General features: G+C 33.5%; 1 protein-coding gene across 1 annotated transcript; it reads right to left on the bottom strand.

Annotated features, from left to right (window-relative positions):
• Window positions 1–9,090: 9,090 nt before the first annotated feature.
• On the bottom strand, window positions 9,091–21,680 carry LOC127704952 (octopine dehydrogenase-like). The gene is made up of 2 exons (XM_052209196.1): window positions 21,615–21,680; window positions 9,091–10,574 (listed from the first exon to the last, which is right to left on the bottom strand). Exon 2 carries the CDS (start codon window positions 10,547–10,549, stop codon window positions 9,329–9,331), a length of 1,221 nt encoding a protein of 406 aa, XP_052065156.1. The 5' UTR covers window positions 10,550–10,574; window positions 21,615–21,680; the 3' UTR covers window positions 9,091–9,328.
• Between the last annotated feature and the right edge of the window lie 1,841 nt (window positions 21,681–23,521).

The following is a 23,521-nucleotide window of genomic DNA, read 5'->3' as shown; positions in this document are numbered from 1 at the left end:
GGGTCCTATTTTAAACTAAGTCCCTCTCTGGCGGCTAACTTGGATGATGGATCGGCTTCAAAGTAACAACACTTGCTCAGCACCTCATGAGAAACATTCATGCCAAGTTTGGTTTCATTCCATTCAGTGGTTCTCTAAAAGAAGACATTTGTATGTATTGTCCATAGAGTCCTATGTTAAACAAAGTCCCCCGCTGGCGGCCATCTTGGATGATTGATCGCCTACAAAGTTACAACACTTGGTCAGCACCCCATAAGGAACATTCATGCCATGTTTAATTTCATTCCATTCAGTGGTTATCTAAAAGAATACATTTGTATGTATTGTCCATAGCGTCCTTTGTTAAACTAAGTCCCCCTCTGGCGGCCATCTTGGATGATGGATCGGCTTCAAAGTAACAACACTTGGTCAGCACCTCATAAGGAACATTCATGCCATGTTTGGTTTCATTTCATTCAGTGGTTCTCTAAAAGAAGACATTTGTATTTATTATACTTCACGTAAAAATGCAATATTTTGATTGGCTTATACGAGGGTGTTAATTTACTCTATTACCCTTCACAGAGACGCTTGATCAAGTGTGCGCTTTATCAAATACGACTCTATCCTATGGCAAATACTCTATTACCCTTCACGGAGACGCTTGATCAAGTGTGCGCTTTATTAAATACGGATTGTTATTATGTACAAGACGTCATAATTTATTACTTTGAATTTGAAATTTAATCGACAGTAATAACAGAACATTCAGTATAATAAATTAAATAACACATATCTGAGAGGGTGATAGAGCAGATTGTTACCCCTCGAAAAGACATTGTCAACCTTGGCTTCGCCTCAGTTGACAATGTTTTCTCGTGGTAACAATCTGCTCTATCACCCTCTCAGCTATGTGATTTTTATATAGTATTGTCCATAGGTTCCTATGTTAAACAAAGTCCCCCGCTGGCGGCCATCCTGGATGATGGATCGGCTTCAAAGTAACAGCACTTGGTCAGTACCTCGTAAGGAACATTCATGCCATGTTTGGCTTCATTCCATTCAGTGGTTCTATAGAAGAAGTTAAAAATGTAAAAAGTTAACGACGACGACGGACGACGGACGCCAAGTGATGAGAAAAGCTCACTTGGCCCTTCGGGCCAGGTGAGCTAAAAAATACAATACAGTTATCTCCTACTTTTATTTAGAAAACACATAAATTAACACGTACAGCAATACAATACATGGATTGGAAAACAAGTGACAAGTCACGTATACAAATTCCTCTCCTACTGAATGGCAGTGGACAGAAAATGTACAATTATATAATATACATGTTTATATATTAACATAAGAAAAATAAAACAAAAGTAATGGGAATTAACATCAAATGAAGATAATTGCTTTTAATATTGGGTGACATGTTGTTGAGCCTTCATTTATTATTTTGTGAATCTCTTAGTTTTCAATATATAGTCTTGTACAATAAGAAAGTTGTTTTTATTGTCTATATCCGTAATGTTCGGAACAACATGGAGTAACGTATCTATGTTAAATGTACCAGCTAAATTGACAAAAAGGGCTTCACGTGGGTCAATTTAGAGGGAGGTGTTCCGAGGTTTTTATTTGTTTACATTTACAAAAAGAGGGGCGAAAAATACAAGAGGGATATTCAAACTCGTATGTCGAAAATAAACAGACGACGACATGGCTAAAAAAGAAAAAGACCAATAGACAAACAATAGTACACAAAACAGAACATAGAAAACTAAAGACTGAGTAACAAGAACCCCACCAAAAACTGGGGGCGATCTCAGGTGCTCCGGAAGGATAAGCAGATCCTGATCCACATGTGGCACACGTCGTGTTGCTCATGTTATTACAAAACCTGTAATAAAATGGGTCTAAATTCAAATTTTACAAGTGATCTACGTATAATCTCAGTACGTATTAGGGCATGACATATCTGACTTAGTCTACTGCCTACATAATACTAATTTGGTATAGAATGATTTGGCTTAAGAAAGGCTTTAAGGGGAGTAATAGAACCAGCATTTTTTATATCTGGGGAAGGCTATTCAAAAGTCGAAGTGTTGATGGAAGGAAACTATTCATATCAAATTATTAGCGTAACGAGTTTTATACTGGTGTATGTAATTCTTATTCCGAATACGGGAGTAGACTCCTAGGTAGGAGTGTAAAACTTCCCGAAACTTGTGTGCTATGTACATATGGACTTAATTAAAATTACTATAAACATTAAAGTAAAATAGTCTATAGAATAACATATATACAGTATGTACAGTGGCTTTGGTGGTTTAACAAGTTGGTGTGGGTCCTTCAAATGTTAGAGTGAATATGCCACTTTTGAAGGATTCCACGGTTTCAGACATACCTATTGCTTCAGGTAGTGAATTCCAGTCAGATATGGTGTTTGGATAAAAAGAATATTTATAGAAGTCTTTATTAGTTGCAATTTGCCGAAATTTATGTTGCCCCCCCCCCCCCTCCACTAGTACGCCTATCAGGTGTTTTTAAATTGTCCTTTGGAACTTCTACTTTCCCCAATTATTTGTATATAGCATTGTTAATCTAGCTTGTTTTCTTCTATTATGTAAACTTCCCCATTGCAAAGAATTTATCATGTTGGAAACTGCTCCCGGTGTTCTGTCTTTATAATCGTTAAAGACAAATATGGCTGCTTTACGCTGAATTTGCTCAACCTGAGTGATATGGTGCTTTGTATGGATCCCAAACAGGGGAAGAGTATTCGACGACTGGACGGACAAGTTATATGTGTACGTAAGGTTTTTAACCTTACGTGTGCAATTTTTTGTTTAAATTTCTACGAAGAAAGCCGAAGATTTTATTTGCCTTACAGGTAATATTATTTATATGTGCTCCCCAGTCAAGATCATGGCTTATAGTTACACCTAAATATTTACTGTCTTTAACAGATTCTAAAGCATGATTATGCAATGTATAATCAAAAACAGAAGGGTTAATATTTTTAGATATATGTATAACATAACATTTTTCAGGATTAAAATTCATCTGCCAGTCCTGTTCCAATTGCAATAAACTAGATAAATCATTTTGAAGTAATTGTGCATCCGAATTACTATTTACATTTCTATGTAATAAGCAGTTATCTGCAAAAAGTCTTGCTTTGCAAGTTACATGTTCTGTTAAGTCATTAATAAATAGTAAAAATAATGTTGGGCCTAATTCTGTTCCCCGAGGAACACCAGAGTCAACAGCTAATTTTAAAGATGTAGCATCATTTAAAAGTACGTGCTGTTGCCTGTCAGCTAAAAAATCTGTTATCCAATCTAAATTTTGATTCCTAATACCGTAAATATCTAATTTTTGAGCTAATCTTTGATCAAATGCTTTAGAAAAATCCAAAAGTATAACATTTATTTGATTGCCATTTGCCAATGATTTTGCTAGATCTTGTATACTGATAATGAGTTGGGTCTCGCAAGACCTTTTACTCCTAAACCCATGTTGACTGTCATTTAATATATTGTTATTTGTAAGATGTTTTCGGGTGTTGCTTGTTAAAATATGTTCCAAAATTATGGGCGCAACATTAGCCTGCTTCCAATCTGTTGGGATTTTACCAGAATCAATTGATTTTTGGAAAAAGTATGTCAAAAATGGAGACAATTCTTCAGAAAAATTATGTAAAAAATATGCTGGCAGATTGTCAGAGCCAGTGGCTTTATTGAGATTTAAGTTTTTAAGTAACTTTAATAATCCGTTATTGTTAATATATATGTCTGGCATAGTGGAATGGGGACTTATACCTTTATTTGGCATGGAGAATGTATCTTCGGTAGTGAAAGCATTTTTAAATTGTTCGTGAAGGATGTTTGGTTGTGTATAAGGGTCACTGTATTATAGACCACCCTTTCCTCTTAGTGGAGAAACTCCAGATGTTTCTGGTTTTTTTTTTTTTTACTTTTTATGAATTGCCAGAAAGATTTTCTTCTAACTGGGGGCTAAAAATGTAATTATGTCTTGCATATAAGTACTTTGAGCTTTTCTTATCTCCCTCTGTGGTGTAGCTTTATATTTATCTTTATGATCTTGAAGGCCGTACTTTGACCTATAATTGTTAACTTTTCATACATTGTGACTTGGATGGAGAGTTTCATACCACATCTTCTTATTTATATTGTTTGCCAGTTTTTTTGGCTTTGTTTTGGTGTTTCTAAACTGATAAGGTAGAATATCATTTAAAATAACATGGGGTCTTTCCATTAAATATATTATTAAAAAGTAGAAGTTTATGCTTATCCCTTATCCTATTGAAGAGTTTTCCACCCACACACTGCCAAAAGTAAACGTAAATTCATGAGTTTTGTAGTACCAGTAACGATGCGTGCGGCATCTTAATTTTTTCAATAGATATAGGAAGATGTGGTATGAGTGCCAATGAGACAACTCTCCATCCAAGTTACAATTTATAAAAGTAAACCATTATAGGTCAAGGTACGGCCTTCAACACGGAGCATTGGCTCACACCGAACAGCAAGCTATAAAGGGCCCAAAAAAATTACTAGTGTAAAACCATTCAAACGGAAAAACCAACGGTCCAATCTATATAAAAACGAGAAACGAGAAACACGTATGAACTACATAAACAGACGACAACTATACTGTAATCAGATTCAAGCTTGTTTTTTAAATACTCGCGACAGTTATCCCAGACAACATCAACATATTCAAGTAATGGGCGTACGCAGCTAAAATACATCTTTTCAAGAGATCTTCCGGCAAGCCTAAATTTTAGGCGACGCAGTAAGTTAAGTCGGTGTAATGCCTTTGCTGTATTTTTTTTCGATGTGATGATTCCTTGTACCATCACTCAAGAAAGTTAATCCTAAGTGCTTATGTGTCTGAACTCTTAACTGAATGGCGTCATAATAAAAAAAAAGTACAGCTTATAACTTAGTTCAATTTATAATATCGTTGATGTAAATGAGGAACAGCAAGGGCACAGTAATTGAACCTATTGGTACTCTAGCATTTATTTCATCCCTGGAAGATTCTACTACATTTATTGCAACCCTCTGTTTTCTGTTGGAGAAGGTCGTTAACAATGCCCATCTTTTGAAACTTATAAAGCAAACCTTTATGCCACACACGGCCAAAAGGCTTACTAATATCGAAAAATATAAATCTGATAGCTAAATGCCTTCGTCTAGGGCTTTGCTAAGTACGTAACAAATATATAAAAGTTTATTTCTTGTCGAATCGTTAGGCATGAAACCAGACTGGTGCTCAGTAATCAACTCGTAGGAAGTTAAATAAGTGCTTACTAGTATACACACAACGCTCAAAAACTTTGCTCATGCAGAAGATATATTCCGTTATAATTCCTAAAGTATGGCATAACACAATTGAATGGACGGGAAATATGGACTAGTCTTTTACTTAATTCTTACTAGCGGTTTCATAATTCATTAGAATTCTTTACATTTGTGGTAAAGTTTTAATAATGAATAGAACCGAATTCTTCCGTATAAAAAATCCTGGTATGCGTATAGCGAACCAGTTGGGAATAAAAATTCCAGAAGCGGGACAAGTTAACTTCGACATCAAAGAATGGAAAGTTAACAATAGGAAAAGTCCCGATTTTCAGGCTTTCGATTAATATTTTGTGGTAAATAAGGAACGTTTTAGGGTCACATTAAAAACTAAGGGATCTTAAGGGGTGGGATAATAGAATCAACATTCGTTCAAGGTTTTGTATATAAAAAATAGCTGTTTTTTCATTGATTGTGGTGTCATAATGAATACCTCGCTATCGTGTGACATTTCCATAAGTATGCAATTTATAGCTTATATTTTCCGTGGCACTGTTGGTATTTCTTAGTCAGTAAGTATCTCACTTAGAATATTTATGCTACACAAGTCATTCAATTATTAACATTATTATATAAATGAGTATAATTATTAACAAAAAACACGAAGAATAAAAACACGCGCAACTTCAAAGTTTTGTAGAAAAACAACAAAAAATACATCTAAATTTACAAAATACACAGCCCCATCCGCCTCCCCCGTTTACAGTTGGTTTTGTGGCCACTCATGACCTCATGAGGAGCGCCTTAACTAACACCCTGTTTTCGTGTGTTACATGTTCATGTATTTTAATCCCCGGTTCACTGTGTAATGTAATGTGGACTGATATTGGGTTTTTTCTTTTTTCTGTGGCCATATGGAGTTATGTATCTTACCTTCGTCGATTTGTTAGTTCCTTGACCGTATTGTATTTCGAAGACGACACATATACTAGATAGATATAACGTAGTCCCTCCCAACAGGGTAACGATTCCGTCCCAATACTCGCAGCTGACGGAATACTCGCAGCTGAGCCTTTCCTGGCAGGGTTAATGTTTAATCGTTCAGAAAAGAATACATTTATGTTTACGACAACTCATTCGGCGATATAAATATCCTTGTGTTGAAATTTACATGGAAACATCAGATTTCAAGAAAATTTCAGCGAACCCAATCGTTATTTTGGATGAAGTTCAAAGATTGACCTTTGAAGAGACAAGTGTTTCAATTGAAAATCATGAATGAAATTTATTTATCTTGGTGTAAATGTGGAAGATTTACTTCATTGTCAATTATTTTGATTTATAAATATAGAAATGAACGACATTATTTTATCAAATATACACATGTATACGTATTCACTATTGCTCCACTGTGAATATGGGAACAGAATCGTAACCCAGTTGGTCGTGAAGCGGACGCAGGGTGAAGATTTCGTATGTTTTTCGCAGCTAGTACTCTTTTGGCAATTGATATAACTTTTTTTGAAATAATATCACACATTTTGAAATATGTATTTAATTTAATATAATTGCTTAAGAGTTGAGTTCTTGTGTAATTTCAAAATTTAAACAATGAAGTGTAACAAGACGAGCATATTAATTGACAAAAAGGAGATTCAGTCAACAACAAAAAAATTGTCAAAGCAGATTTCCGTATATTTATTATTTATGTTAAATATGTATAGAGCAATGCAAATGTACACAACTGAATTCAACAACTAACTTCAATAAAATTAAATTATTTTTTAATGGTAAAACTTGTACACGTTACGACCAAAACTATAGTAGTAGTATATTATAATAACAAATATATTATTGCCATCGCCCAAAACTTAAACTTAAATAATGTCACTAATGTATAGATCACGTGTTTTTACATTTTCTATCATCATTGTCTTTCAGAGTAATATATTTTATGAACATATGTAAGACTGTTAAAGAATACTTTCAACATATTATAGACTCTTTAATATTTAAATTTAAGCAGGATTTAACAACTTTCCAATTTTTACCCGGTTGACCCTGTGATTGAGCACACACAATGAAAAGTGTTCCTATCTCTTTGCTCGTATGTAATTAAAGTCTTTAGTTATAGTAAGACTTAAATTTTAACAAAGTCATTTTCCAATTAATTAAGGAGAGAGACAATAAAATTGCCTGCGGAAGAGTCCATGATAAACGACGACCGTGAATATACCGCGCAATACACATGACAAAAAAACCAAAGCAAATACAGATAATAATCAGTGTATATAAAGTGCGAATCCAGATAGTTCATTTTCACTGTCATATGCGAGAATTACTATTGTAGAAGGATGATGGGGAAAAAAACTGAATGTATGTTTTAACAAAATTTCATTAAAATGTGACTTTACAATGTACAATAATACGATTAAAGTCCAAAAATATATCTTTAAAGCAACAGAATCTATAGAATAAAGTTATTGAAAGCGATTCATTTTGACATTTGGTGCGTTGCATTATCACTGTAAGTGCGATCATTTCTGATGTGGATTTTTTTTTATAGGTGCGATGGATTTTCATTGTGGATTTATGTGATAATTGGACATGCAAAAACTGACAACATTCATTTGATGAATTAAATATTGATGATATTTACAATTTAAATTTATTGTACATGCTTATAGTTGAATGCGGACGTTGTGCGTTTTTGAGCGATAAAGAACAAGCTGAGAGATGCCAATATATGATCTAAAAAAATCTGATTTATGTACACAGTTTGTATACAAAAATATATTATTCACGTTGTATGCATGTTAAGTAATCAATATTAATTAAAGAATTCGAATTTTAACTCGAACTGTACTTACTGAATGCAAAACGCACGTATGTTTACAAACCTTGGTCACAAAAAACTCACTTAAAAATGCTTCAAAAATGCAAACTTTAAATAACTTTAAAATACTACTGATATATGGGCAGGTTAGTGAGCGTATCTTCCTCCAGAAAATACCCGCATACCTAGTTCATTGTAATAATTATGTTTTTCTAAAAAAAGTCATTAATTTATGAAATTGTTTATACTGTTCCGTTCGTTGCGCGTTTTCGTAAAAGTTTTGTACCCTTCGTTGCTAAAAATATCGAGAAGAAAATATGTTGTCTCCTTTGAAATACCCATCTTATATTTTTTATAACGACTATTTGACATTTCTAACATTTCATATTGAAAATTAAAGCACCTGGATTTTGTATATGTTTAATGTGGGACCAAGTGGAGCCCACACATCGGGAGTACCTGATTGCAATCCAGTTTCCGAGAAATTTCGCAAAAATAACTCTAAAAATCTAGTATTTTGATCTTGAGGTAAAGGTCACACGAAGGTCATGATGATATGCGACACATCGTCCTGAGTTTGCTATTAGTGTGTCAGGGATTCGAAAATATTCGGGAGTAGAAAATCCATGAGTGCAACGTATTTTTACGGCGAAATAGTAGAATTTAACTTAATATCAGCAAACTGAATAACAAAACCGGTTTAAAGTTATACAACATTAATGGTAATGTTAAAAGGTATATTTTTCTGAAAATTAAACTTTACTGCTCTTTTAAATTTCAAGTACGCTCTGTTCGTGAAATATTCTTAATATGATTTACTTATTTGTGTAACGATTTCACACCTTGATCGCTGTATGTGTAATATAAACCCGTTTGCATAATTTACCTTGATCGCTGTATGTGTGATATAAACCCGTTTGCATTATTAACCTATATCACAAGTTTATTAAAACAATCCATTTGATATATTATTTATTATTTTATTCCAAAGTCATAAATATTTCGTCTGTTTATTTATCATTAGAAACTAGTATATGGCATATACAGTAAAAATGGTATTTCCGTACTTTATATAAACTGATAATGAAAACTACCCAGCGTCTGTCCTCCGTTACTAATAAATGTCTGCGCAACTTCAAAGTCGGTATACATTTTCACTGCAGAATCAAAATTCATGATGCCTATTACTTTAAGTTCAAGCATTTACACATATATGAGAATTGATAAAGGCTTGCACTTGTTCAAGAGTGTTGAGGCCAAATGACTGTGGGGCTCTCGAAAACTTAACATCTTTTCCAACAAGATCTGTTCCAATGATATATTCTTTTCCCATAATGCTTTGCGCCCACTGAATAATCTTGTCCATTGTAGGCGTAGCTACACCTGCAATTACAGCTAATCCTTTCAATACAACAAGACCAAATGGAACATCTTCGGTCGTGTAACGATATGCGAAATCAGGAACATATCCATTGTCCAGGGCTTTCATTGGATGTTCTAATCCTTCATATGCTCTATTTGTTCTCATTGACATCATCAAGGAACTATTATCAGCAATCCCATCTTGGTAGTGTGCTTTAAACCAATCAGATAGATGTACTACATCAGACATATCAAGATCGGGACACTTCTCCTGAATTTGTTTTGCTGTTTTCACAACCTCATCGCTTAAATTTGTGGCAATATTTGCCTGTTCTTCGTCCACACCTTGATAAAACAAAGGTTTTACGTCCAGTGGAGTTTTATCCCAGTTCTTCCATTTACCATACATTATTGGTGGATGCATTATCGAACCTGTCATTAATGCAACTGCAAGAACATTAGCGGCTACCTTGATACTTGGTTTAGGACCAAGGATACTTTGTATTGTTTCAATAGCCGGAAACTGTAGATTACAATTTGTTCCAAGTAAGAAGGAAGCATGAAGAATGTCTTTGAAGCCAAGTAGTTGAACCCTTTTACCATATTCAATTATCCGGCATGCCCAGGGAAGAGATTCGAAGCCAACAATTGCGCATTTCCTTGATTCGCTATGTAACATATGTAAACATTGCAGCTCGAACCCTGCATGACCCGGAAGTCCTACTATTAGTGTATTTGGTTTGATATACGGGGAAAGCACTTGGAGATAGAACTGATGAACGTAAGCGGGGACGACGATAAAAATAATTTGTACTCCATCCACAGCAACTTGAGGATCCTTTGTTACCAATGATGGTTTGGAATGTGTTTCTGTTACCGACCCATCTGGTTTTGATATAGAAACTATCAATTCACTACTTTTCAGTGCATCTGTCCACCTTTCTGCTTCGTCTTTATATATGGTAAGAACGTTGACCTCAACATTTTGACAAGCTGAAGCTAGAGCTGTAAAACAGTGTGCACCATTTCCTCCACCACATATCAAAATTTTCATCTTTGCGTTAACGTGATGGCGTTTTCTACAAATTTAATGAAATCGTAAAATTATTTAGTGGTTACAAAGGGATAAGAACAGTTTAACTGAGTAATAGTGTCCAGTAATTTACCAATTTCACCATTAAAATCATGTTACATACCATTAATGTCACATTAGGACATGTACGCTATATCAAGGACAATGTTTTAAAGTTGTTTACATTTATGTCCTCTGGTCTCTAATGAATAGTTGTATAAATGCCATACCACATCTTATTATTTTAATTTCAATAATTAATTCTTGTAGAAGATTGAGCAAGTTAGACATAGATAATTCAACTAAAGTCATGGCAAATATACATGTGAAGTCTTTCTGATAAACTCATGATCCATGTATAGTAATCTCTACCAAACTGCTCTCATCCCTTTGTACATACTAAGTGATGCTTATTCCCTATTATTACTTATCGTATCTGTTATATGTTCCCACTAAGTGATGCGTATTTCCTATTATTACTTATCGTATCTGTTATATGTTCCCACTAAGTGATGCGTATTTCCTATTATTACTTATCGTATCTGTTATATGTTCCCACTAAGTGATGCTTATTCCCTATTATTACTTATCGTATCTGTTTTATATTCCCAATAATGCACTACATTTTGCATGCATTCCTTATTATTACTTATCGTATCTGTTATATGTTCCCAATAATGCACTACTTGTTGCATGCACGTTTTATTTTCACTTTGAAGAGGAGTTTGTATCAAAAGTTATTCAAATATAAATGATTACTTCAGAATGAAAACATTGGTTTGTTTTTATAATTAAAAATAAATTGGGAATGTGTCCATGGGACCCAGTGACCCCACCTAAATTCAAACTTGATCTGTGTTTTATGGTAATAAGCATTGTGTATAAGTTTCATAACATTTGGTTGAGGCAATCTTAAGTTAGAGAACAGAAACGAAAAAATCACCAATTTTTCCACTTATAAAGGGGCATAACTCTAGAAAGGTAAAAGTGACCCCACCTAAATTCAAACTTGATCTGTGTTTTGTTGTAATAAGCATTGTGTATAAGTTTCATAACATTTGGTTGAGGCAAACTAAAGTTAGAGAATGGAAACCAATTTTGGGACATACGTACGTACGTACGGACGGACAGACGGACATGGGTAACATTTAATACCCCCTCCGCTACGGCGGGGCACAAAAACATGATTTGCATGGCTGAATTTCGTTTGCGAAATTGTCTGAAAATTATGGAAGTTCTCCTACTAATAGACACAATTTAATATATATTTTGTTTGTGAGTGAAATCTACACTGTTCTGATGTACCTTTATTACTTGAATTGAAATTGTTCGAGTAAGACATAAAAACAATCACCCACTTTCTCACCCTTTTATCATTTAAACAGAAACTTAAAATGTACATAAAATATTACTAATGTAAAGTTGTTCAATGTTAGAATATTAATATTAATATTCAGTTTTTTTTATTTTACTCCAGAAATCATCAAGAAAGTGACATTTCAGAAACATGTGATCATAATCCTCAGTGGTATTGCAATAATGACAATTTGAAGTATTGCAGATATTCTACTGTTTTAATAAAGTTTTACAAGGTAGAATAAAGTGATCTAAAGTGTATCAATTTCCAACGAAACACTTTAGACTTATTTTCTTTCAAATAATGATGAACAAATTTTAATATATTACATGTTGAACTCTTAATAAATCAATGTTTAACACTGTTTTCCATCGGTTAAAACCAACCGGTATTTCAATCTCATTTTGCATAAATATGTTATAAATTTTCTTAGTGTCTACATTTTCTAATTTTTCTATATAATTACAGTTCTTATTAATGTATATTACAGAACTTGTTTTTACTTTAGTTTTCTTTGAATTTTCTTGTTGTAAAGTATTTAGTCATTCTTTTGGAAAAGCTTTCTTTATTTGGGAAAATTCTAACATCCAATTATATTTCATCTTGAGCTTTTGTAAAATTTGTTTCTCCAATATGCTACCATTTTCATCTATAATGTTGTTTACATAGATAATATTACTATTTATCCAGTTTTGAAATAAAAGGTATTCATTTTTTATCTTGATGAACTGATTTCCCCAAATAACTTATTGACGAATAGATCTAAAGTTTTTTTGGCTGCTCTATTTTTTGTTTTTACCCATGCTTTTAGTGTATTCAAATAAAATTCTGGCCGCTTATTTTAACCTGAAATTGAGTTAATACCATCAATGTTCATATGAAAGATAAGGAAATTCTTGCCAAATTTATTCAGTGACGGATCCAGGGGGGGGGGGGGGGGAGTGGGGGCCGGGGGGGGGGGGGGGGGGGGGGCGGGGTTTTCGGGGGTTGAAAACACCCCTTTTTTTGACGATTAATGCTTTTGAAGGGGGACATATGGTTGGAACCATCCCCCTTTATCCTGGGTTGGAACCCCCTTTTAAAATGGAATATTAGCTTGTTCCGTGTGATGTAAAGGCTTTCTTAACGCCTGATTGGTTAATATCGGGGTGCATCTTTTCTATGTGAGCGGCGTATCCGTCAGTGAGGCCGGAAAAAATCATGATAGTAGGTCATGAAAATGACAATGAAGCGTTCAATCAAGTTGATAGTGAAGTGTTGAATCAATATTTTAATGACGGAAGGTCAAGCACAAAAGTGATTCAAGTTAATTGAGTTTTGTTCTGTCTTTATTATTTAATTGTGTTTGCATCAGATATAATAAAAAAATATTTTACCTTTCATATTCATAAATGATTTGTTAGTGTATTTTAGATCAGTTCCTGAGTTAAAAATCATCAATAAAGTTAGTTATCACTCATGCGTATCGTTATACAGGATAATAATATTACACACTTATCTATAAAAAGCCAAAACAGCGATTAAGGTTTATAAAATGAACACGTAGCGATTTAACTAATTTACGCTATACCAAGTAACCAAGTGTTGTGATTGTGCAGAGCCATTTATAAATGTTACGTCCATAGAAACATGTAAATATATGAATGATCGCGAATGCTTCTGTCTGTACTTAACACAAGTTAAAGCTAAGTACCTATTAACTAATATAATTCAAAAGCATAAAAAAAAATCTGAAAACAGGTATTTTCAAATGACTTATTTTCAATTAATTTTAATGTTCTTTTATCTCGGGTCTATAGGATAGTACAGAAGAGGGATGGGTTGATGTAGGCATGCGTCGAATTCCTTTTCACAGCAACATCCAGCACAGTACAGTGAAGTTCTGATGCCAAAACGGTCAACTTATAAGGTCAACTTCCAATGGGGAAAATATTAAGACTTGATACGATTAATACAGATAAATTTTTCGGGAAGGGAGGGATATTATACACACATAGGCGTCGTTACAGGAACGGTTGCTTGGTTTTCTCAGTCCCGTAAACGGTGTTATGAAAGCAGGTATATATATATATATATAGTTCGACTCTTCAAAATTCAAGAGTCAATCCTAAATTGAGGTAAATTATATGGCCTTCCAAATACCGTTTTGATTCCTAACATCACTGAAGAGACATTAATTGTCGAAATCCGGATATGGTGTACAAATTTTTGCACCTCGTGTTTGCGGTATACCATCTTTTCCGCAAGTTTATTGTTTTCTGTTTGGTATTAAATTAAATATTAAGATCCATTTTGTTACATCTTGTGATCCGTTTATTTGGCAGTCGCCATGGCAGTCAGCAGGGTTTAAGAACATCCGTTGTTCGACCTGCTAGTCAAATGCGTTTTGTTAAAATATACCTTTTTCACTCTTTTGGTCTTTTGAAAAATGTTGTTTGTGCTGTATTTAGACCCCTCTACCAAGAAATTTGTTTTGCATGCACACGTATAAAAATTGCGGTTTTTATCCAACGCAATCATAGGTTTGAACGTTGTTTTCAATTTAGACTTGTATATATATATATATGTGTGTAGGACTCGGAGGTGCGATGGGGACGCTGAAGTGCGATGATCACGCTGAAATGCAATGGTCTGCGCCGAAGTGCGATGGTCCTTTCGCTGATGTGCGATGGTCTATTTGACCCGTGATTACTAGTTTAAAATTCACAGATGTCCAATTATTATGAGAGTTTAAATATTTTTTATAGTTAGTATATATAAATATCACACATTCAATATTTTCTCCAGTTGCAGTAGAAACCATCTACCGAGTGATCTATCTCATTTCTTCTCCTCATTCACAGCAGCCGTATAGATGTTTCACTCATTTTGTTTCGTTCTGACTAATGAAGAAGTATTTTCATTTTAAACAACTTCCACGTTTTTTAGTCATTGCAATTAGCACTGGTTGTAAAGGCAACCAACCTTCTTATATAGTTTCTATAGTGGTCAATTTCTGAACGATTGTATGAACGACTGCTTTTTTTTTGTATAAGTTATTTACTAAGTACACTACAACGTTACAATTAGGACTGGAAATGCAATGACTATTTACCATGACTGTTTTAAATTAAACAGGGATACCCTTTATGTTTTCCTTAAAGAAAAAATGAAAAACTACTTCTGACAAACAAATTGATATCTACATTGGCATGTAAACATGAAAAATATAGATTATGTAGTTCATTGCACTTCAGCGTAACCACCATCGCACTTTGGCGTAGCAAACAACAAGATAGTGTCACAATGCCATCATCGCACTTCAGCGTGATCAAAAACGCACTTCAGCGTCCAACCATCGCATTTCAGCGTAACCATCGCGGTTCGGAGTACCATCGCGGTTTAGATTCCTACATCTATACATGTAAAATAATTTAAAGCGTTTCCAGATTCATTTGTGTAAATAAAAGGAGATGTCGGGTATTATAAATAAGACAGCAAAGAAATTAACGACAAAGCTAAACAAGGTCAACGCTCTGGTTTCTTCAATGGATACGTCTTTACAATATTTCAAGCTCTAAATTTTCAAAAAGTAGATAATTGTGGATAATTTTACAAAGACTTCCAAAATATGCAATCAACACAAAATCCCTTAAATAGCAAAATTAAAATACACAAATTTAGGAGACCTTAAGGCAATGAACAGGAACGAACTCCAAAGTCAAAAGCCTCTTCTATACTTGCCAGTTAACATTTATATTAAGTTTCATAACGTTTGGAGCATTTCGAAATTTTTCACATTTTTGCTGTTTCCAAGGCAACGGCAGCCATATTGGAAATTCCAAAGTCAAAAGTCTCTTCTATACTTGCCAGTTAACATTTATATTAAGTTTCATAACGTTTGGAGCATTTGGAAATTTTTCACATTTTTGCTGTTCCATGGTAACGGTGGCCATTAAAAATAATTCCAATAGGTCTAACTGCACATCTACAGATGGTGGTCCTTGTTATGGTCAACAATCAAGATGATTGGTTCAATGAGCTCCGAGAAATTTAGCGGACAAAAAAATAGGTAAGAATATTAATAATAACAAGTAATCCTGTGTTAGGATGCTAACACAAAAGTCGCCAAAACGGCCCCAACCATTGTTCTGCTGTTTCCATGGTAACGGCAGCCATTTTGAAATTTCAAAGTCGGATATCACATCTACACGTGACAGGTCACATTACTTTCAAGTTTCATAAAAATTGGACCAATTTTCAAATTTAGGCATTCGTGTTTCAATGGTTACGGTGGCCATTTTGGAAATTCCAAAGTCAAATGCCACATCTACATAAGACAGTCAACATTTGTGTAAAGTTTCATTAAGTTTGAAGTATTTTGAATTTTTTGACATTTTTGCAGTTTCCATGGTAACGGCAGCCATTTTGAAAATTTCAAAGTCGGATATCACATCTACACGTGACAGGTCACATTACTTTCAAGTTTCATAAAAATTGGACCAATTTTCAAATTTTGGCATTCGTGTTTCAAAGGTTACGGTGGCCATTTTGGAAATTCCAAAGTCAAATGTCACATCTACATAAGACAGTCAACATTTGTGTAAAGTTTCATTAAGTTTGAAGTATTTTGAATTTTTTGACATTTTTGCAGTTTCCATGGTAACGGCAGCCATTTTGAAAATTTCAAAGTCGGATGGCACATCTACACATGACAGGTCACATTACTGTCAAGTTTCATAAAGATTGGACCAAATCTAGATTTTTCGCATTTTTGTTGTTTCCATGGCAACGGCGGCCATTTTGGAAATTCCAAAGTCAAATTCCAAATCTTCATACACTCGTTAACATCTCTGTAAAATTTCATTAAATTTGAAGCATTTTAAAAAAAAATCACATTTTTGCAGTTTCCATGGTAACGGCGGCCATTTTAAAAATTCCAAAGTCGAATTACAGCTACATATGGTGCTACTTGTAATAATCTATCATTATATAACATAAAAAGTACATAGGAATAATTCAACACTATCACATGACTAATCACATGACTATTGTTCTAGAATGTTCCATGAAAATTGACCCCCTAAAATAATGCCAAGATGACCCCGGGCTGAAATAAAAAATGTGGAATGGACACCTGGACATCGGTCTCTTGTATTACACAAAACTTAAAGGTTCTACCAGTAGCGAATCAATAGTCGAAAAATGACCCCACCCATGTTCCGGCCCCCAAATAATGCCAAGTTAACCCCCATTTGAAATAAAAAATAGTGAATGCACCCCTAGGGATACTACCCCATCATCATACCAAATATAAAGTTTCCATCATTTAAGGCTTGGAAGAAAATGGTCGGACAAATTAGGGTTAATAATAATAATGATAATAATAATAATAATAATTATAATAATAAGAAACGGGACAAAAGACTCCGTTTTGGCGACTTAACTAGATTTGCTATTGCAAGCAATAGCGGATGGCACCCTTCCCCCATTGCCAGGCGAGCGGCAGCCATTTAAAAAATTCCAAAGTCAAAGAGGGCGTCTACACATGCAATTATCATTTTTGTAAAGTTTCATTAAGTTTGGAGCATTTTGAAAGTTTGGACATTTTTGCTGTTTCCGTGGTTACGGCGGCCATTTTGAAAATTCCAACTGCAAAATGCAACTCTGCCTTTGCCAGTTACCATTTTTGTAAAGTTTCATCCAGTTTGCAGCATTTTGAATTTTTTTTGAAATTTTGGACATTTTTGCTGTTTCCATGGTTACAGTGGATAATTCCAAAATTCTAAAAGTAGACATCTCATTGCCACATGTCATGTTGTATATCAATACAGTTTCACTGACTTTGGTGAAATACTCTTTAAGAAAATGCTGATTTTATGCATTTTAACATAGGGTCGATGTAAAACTTGCCCCATGTTTCCATGACAACGGCGGTCATTTTGGACTATCCAAATATTGTCTTGACATCTTAGCATACTGGGTAACACAACTTTACATGGGGGTCCTCATTATAGTAGAGTTCCATCAACATTGGTCCATTGGATTCCAAGAAATCGCGCGGACAAAATGTGTGGAAGAAAAATAAGAAAAAAAAAGAAACGTTGAATAACAGTATGTCACCCCAACTCCGTTGAGGGTGCCATAACTAGAATTGCCATTGCAAGCAATAGCGGATGTCACCCTGGTTCCCCAATTGCCACTTAACGGCAGCCATTTCGAAATTTTACATCAGTGAATGCAGATATATACATTACAACAGATCTTTCTGTCGGTTTTCATAGCGTTATGTACGTTTTTCAATTTTCAACAATTGTGCTGTTTCCATGGCAACGACGGCCATTTTGAAAATTCAAAAGTCAAAAGCTACATAAATGTATGGTGTTTAACATTTTTGTAAAGTTTTATGAAGTTTTGAGCATTTTGATATTTTTGCCTTGTTTCCATGGTAACGGCAGCCATTTTGGAAATTCCAAAGTGAAACGCCACATCTAGATTTGCCAGTCAACCGTTCCGTAAAGTTTCATACATTTTAAAAGAATTTTAAAAATTTTGATATTTTTGATCAGTTTCCATGGCAACATTGTAGATCTGAGGATTCCAAAAATCATTCAAAACATGTATATAGAGGACAGCTACAATGTGCAAAAATTTGATGATCCAATGTTCAGGCATACTCAAATTATCCACTAAAAACTAAAATCTCATTTTTTCACTCTTTTACTGTTACCATGGTAAAGTGGCCATCTTGGAAGTGCCAATTCTCACTGCATTTCTGGCAATGGTGGTTAAAATTATTGTATAGTTCCATTACAATTGGTCCATACGATTCCGAGAAATAGTATGGACAAAATGTGTGGAATAATAATAAAAACTAGATTTGCCATTGCAAGCAATAGCGGATGTCACCCTTCCCCCAATTGCCACTAAGTGGCAGCCATTTCAAAAATTTTAAACCGGTATTCTTATATATGCATGGCTATACATGTTTCTGTAAATTTTCAGAACATTAGGAGCATGTTTGATCATTTAAAATTTTTTGACATTTTTGCAGTTTCCATGGCAACGGTGGCCATTTCGGAAATTCCAAAGTCAAAAGTCTCATCTAGACTTGCCAATTAAGAATCATATTAAGTTTCATTAAGTTTGGAGCATTTTGTAATTTTTGGAAATTTTTGACATTTTTGCTGGTTTCCATGGTAACAGAGACCATTCCCGAAATGTAATGACAGGTGCTACATTGGTACATGGGAGGGAACATACCATTAAAATTTCAATGGATTTGACATACCATTTTAAGAAAGTAAATGCCACTTTTAGGTTTTTGGATCATTTTGACCTGTTTTGCATTGTTTCCATGGTAACGGCAGACATTTTCGAAATTCCAACGCCAAATTCCACATCTACCAATGTTGCTCATCGTTACTGTGAAGTTTCATTAAATTTGGAGCATTTTGATATTTTTGAAATTTTTGGTGTAGTTTCCATGGCAACATAGTAGTTCCAATGATTGCCAAAATCATCCAAAACCAGTATATAGTGGGCACCTACATTGTATTAAAATCTAATGATTTTAAGTTTAAGCATTCTCAAATAATTCACCGAACTCCAAAATTATATTTTTTCACCATTTTTCAGTTTCCATGGTGATGGCAGCCATTTTTTAGTTCCAAAGTTGCACTGCAACTCGAAAGCCAGGGTTCCTTGTTATAGTGAACCATCATTCAGATTGGTTCCTTTGGCTCTGAGAAAGCGGGCGGACAAAATTAGGTGGAAGAAAAATAATAATAATAATAATAATAATAATAATAATACGGAAAAAGAAACAGAGGAAAAGCAATATGTCACCCGACATTGTCGATCGGGTGACATAATAAAAAAAAGAATCGTACAATAACAATATGTCACCCGACCTCCGTCAGGGTGACATAACAAAGAAACAGAGGAAAAGCAATATGTCACCCGACATTGTCGATCGGGTGACATAATAAACAACAACAAACGACAACCAATGAAATCCAGGCTCATGATTTTGGTACAACCACACATCGAACTTATCGGGATTAACCATATTTGCAGGCGCCCAACCCACCCCTACCTGGCGCAGAGTTGTTAAAGCGCAACATAAATCAATAAAAGCCCTGTTCCTTTACTTTTTGTGTTTTTGCTGTGCATGAACTGATTTTGTGTCATGGATGGATACCCCATATCCTTTCTTTTCTATTATGTAAGAACTAATTGTAAAAAACAGTTGAAAAATAGTTGACTCATCAGATTGATACAAAGCAAAAAAAAGAGAAAAAAAAAGAAGACCTATATATTTATATAACAAAGTAACGACCAGAGAGTCATACAGGTATTCAATTTACTTCATAACATGCCTTATACACTACTGGAACCGACTCAAGTAGGATATAGGGACAATTAGTTCCGGTATAATAAATATTCAGTGGGATCTAAAACGTTTGAGAGTTGGTTTATCGGGGCAATTGATGAAATATATTGATCAAACTTTTCTCAAACACAAACAGAGAGTATATAAATGACATGTCTGCTGAAAAATTTATTCATAAAAAAAGTTTACCGAAATTAGTACAGGCAAAAAGCATGTGATTTAGAAATTAAGCTCTTTCCAGGGGGTAAAAATCGCCACGCACAAAAAGAAAATTGTAACCCTTAAAATACTATAAAGGCCTGTCCAATGTCCCAAAACAATTTATATGCAGAAGAATATTCTGAATGGATGAAACTACAAATAAAAAAACTATTTTCAACATAATAAGCTATAAAACGGCAAGCTTTTTAGAAAAGCTATTACTTCTATAACTTTCCAGTTGGATAAAATTTCTCCGGACCGACTTGTCCAATAATCATCATTAGAGCGTTTGGAAGATATTGATTGGTTTGCCTTATATTAAACGCTAAGGTAACATTGATGTTGATTTTTTAATATTAAAAAATGATTTTTTAATATTAGAAAATCAGCATATTATTTAATATTTAAAAAAGCATTTATTAATATTAAAAAATGACAGGATTTTTTAATATTAAAAATTCGATTTATTTATATTAAAAAATGATTTTGTAATAATAAAAAATCATTTTCTAATATTAGTTATTGATTTTTTGATATTAATAAATAGGGAATAAATTCCACAACGGCTTGCCATAAATCTCCATATATTAATCTTTTAATCCTCCCAATTTTGATATATTATATGTATTTATCTATGTTAATCATTATTAGACTAACATCTAGCAATTCATAGCTATTTAGTATTGGGTTGTAAAATAAATGATGAACAATATTATGAAATTAATTATTTGATTACAATAATGATGGTTTGTATATATATATATATATATATATATATATATACAAAGCTAATTACATGTCTGAACAGAAAACGGAATCTATAAATGTATATACGCTGTATCTAAAGCAGAATTCATGTATCAACTACAGGCAAATTGTAAGAATACAAAATAAATTAATAAAAGAGATAAATTTTACAAATTACACATCTGGAACTGACTAAGTGATATGAATCTTACCTTTCACCGCTACATGTGAATATAACACAGATCTATAATTATCTATGAATTTGATAACGGGGCTCTTTATCATTAAAAAAGAGAAGATTATAAAATGAAATATTTATAGGATCTTAATTTTCTTTAAACCTCAATTTTTTTTTGATTCAGACATACCTGTGAATAGGCTATAGCATTTTTTTCAATCCAGGTGTGACTATTTCTGTTTCAAAACCAGGAAGATATTTGATAGAAAAAAAATTAACACGTTCACGGAAGAAATATAAAAAATTTCCGGAAACAATACTCAAAAATAATTGCTAGATGATATATATAATAAATTGTTAAATGAAAAAGTCTCATCAGTGATATATACTAGTTTATTTCATTGCTGATAATGTTATAATTTAGCTATAATTAAAACTAATGTAAATTTAATATAATGATGCTTACCAGAAAACAACCGTGGATTTCTGGTATTAACAAACAGGGACTCTTCACTGGAATGGTGGACTACTAGTGAAAAACATTGTTAACAGCAGAAGTGTAATTTGTTGTTGAATAAAAAAAACTAAAAACTAATGTAAAGTTAGCGGTTTGGGCCCGCTTCACTGATTTAGTTTATTTGTATGTGTATCTTTCAAGTTGTATTGTATTATATAAATATATTTTTGGGTATATTATACTTATTTATTTATGCATGTATATTAACTCAAGCTGTCAAAATTAGATTATTACTAGTCTAGTTTATATCTTCTTCATATAAAAGCTCCGCATATGGCAAAATCAAAGGTACTTTATTTAAATCATTTGCACCACGTGACTTTATCCCTTTTGATCAAATTACTTCCCTTAGCTTAAGATTGAAAATATAATTTATTATAGATTTGCGGATAATCCAGTCCTTTTCCGTCATGTATCTAAAACTAATGTATCTTTAAAAACTTCCTTTGGCGGATATTTACAAAAATGCTGTGTAATTCTAAGGGAAAATGCCTAAAATTTGACTTTTTACGAAATGGGAAGGTTGAAATCATCATGTTTTTAAAAATATTTGGCCGAAAACTTAAGAAAGCAGGTAAGTTAAAAGTTATTTAACTATAAAATTCAACCTACAAGGTGTTTCCCTATATGCGAACAAATCATGAATATATCTTCTTGCATGTGTATTTCTGTTTTGAATCTTGCTATTTTACGATTTTATTTGATCTTATATAGCAATTACACAATGGTTACGCTTCCGATTTTTAAACTAAAAAGGCCGAAAGATTTCAGAGTAGACAATGTCCATTTGTACACGGACAGAAGCCTTAAAACATGTACAATTCACCTATATGCGAACAAATTGTTCATTCGACATAGGTATTTGCATATTGGCATTTTTATTAAAAGGGCTTATATAATCCTATTGTAATGGCTGCCGTCATGAGAAGGCAAAATGGCCACTATGCAAATTAGCAAATTACCCCAAATTTTGCCATATGGTAATTCAAAAACCTTTTAAAATCTAAAAATAATCAACCCGATCTGAAATTAATTTCCAACTTCTTTATCTTCAAGAACAATTTGCAAATTATCACTTAATATAATCAGCATACATACCGAGTTTCCACCTCCAAAAAGTAAATATGAAAATGTCGGCGACGGTCGTTACAGATGCACTGTGTACAGATGGACAATCGTAGATAAGTCATGTATTATTGATAACAGGTAAGGTATAACAAGTAATAGCTTTTCTAAAAAACTTGTCATCTCGTAGCTGATTATATTGTGTTTTTCCGACGCAGTCAGTATTACTTTCGGTTTGTGACCCATTTAGGTAAAACTTTAAGGTGTAACAATAGATTTTAAACTAAATTTCAATGAACATGTCTCTATAATGTGTAAAAAAGCATCCAAACAGCTAAATGTATTAAAAAGAATTGGAAAACACCTGACTAAACTTGGAAAATTAACAATTTATTATTCTTTCATAATGTCCAACAATTAATTACTGCCCACTAGTTTGGCACTTTTGTGGGGAGGTAAATACAAAAAAGATTGAGAAAATTCAAGAGAGAGCACTAAGATTTATTTATGAAGAC

Source organism: Mytilus californianus, unplaced genomic scaffold (genome assembly GCF_021869535.1).
Source record: "Mytilus californianus isolate M0D057914Y unplaced genomic scaffold, xbMytCali1.0.p SCAF_6, whole genome shotgun sequence".
In the NCBI taxonomy this organism is placed as follows: Eukaryota; Metazoa; Mollusca; class Bivalvia; order Mytilida; family Mytilidae; genus Mytilus; species Mytilus californianus.
Note: the sequence above shows the minus strand (reverse complement) of the source record. Positions and strands in the feature narration are given on the sequence as shown.

Excerpts from the sequence above, each read along its gene's own strand:
- LOC127704952 (XM_052209196.1), bottom strand. The coding sequence starts at position 10,549 with ATGAAAATTTTGATATGTGGTGGAGGAAATGGTGCACACTGTTTTACA.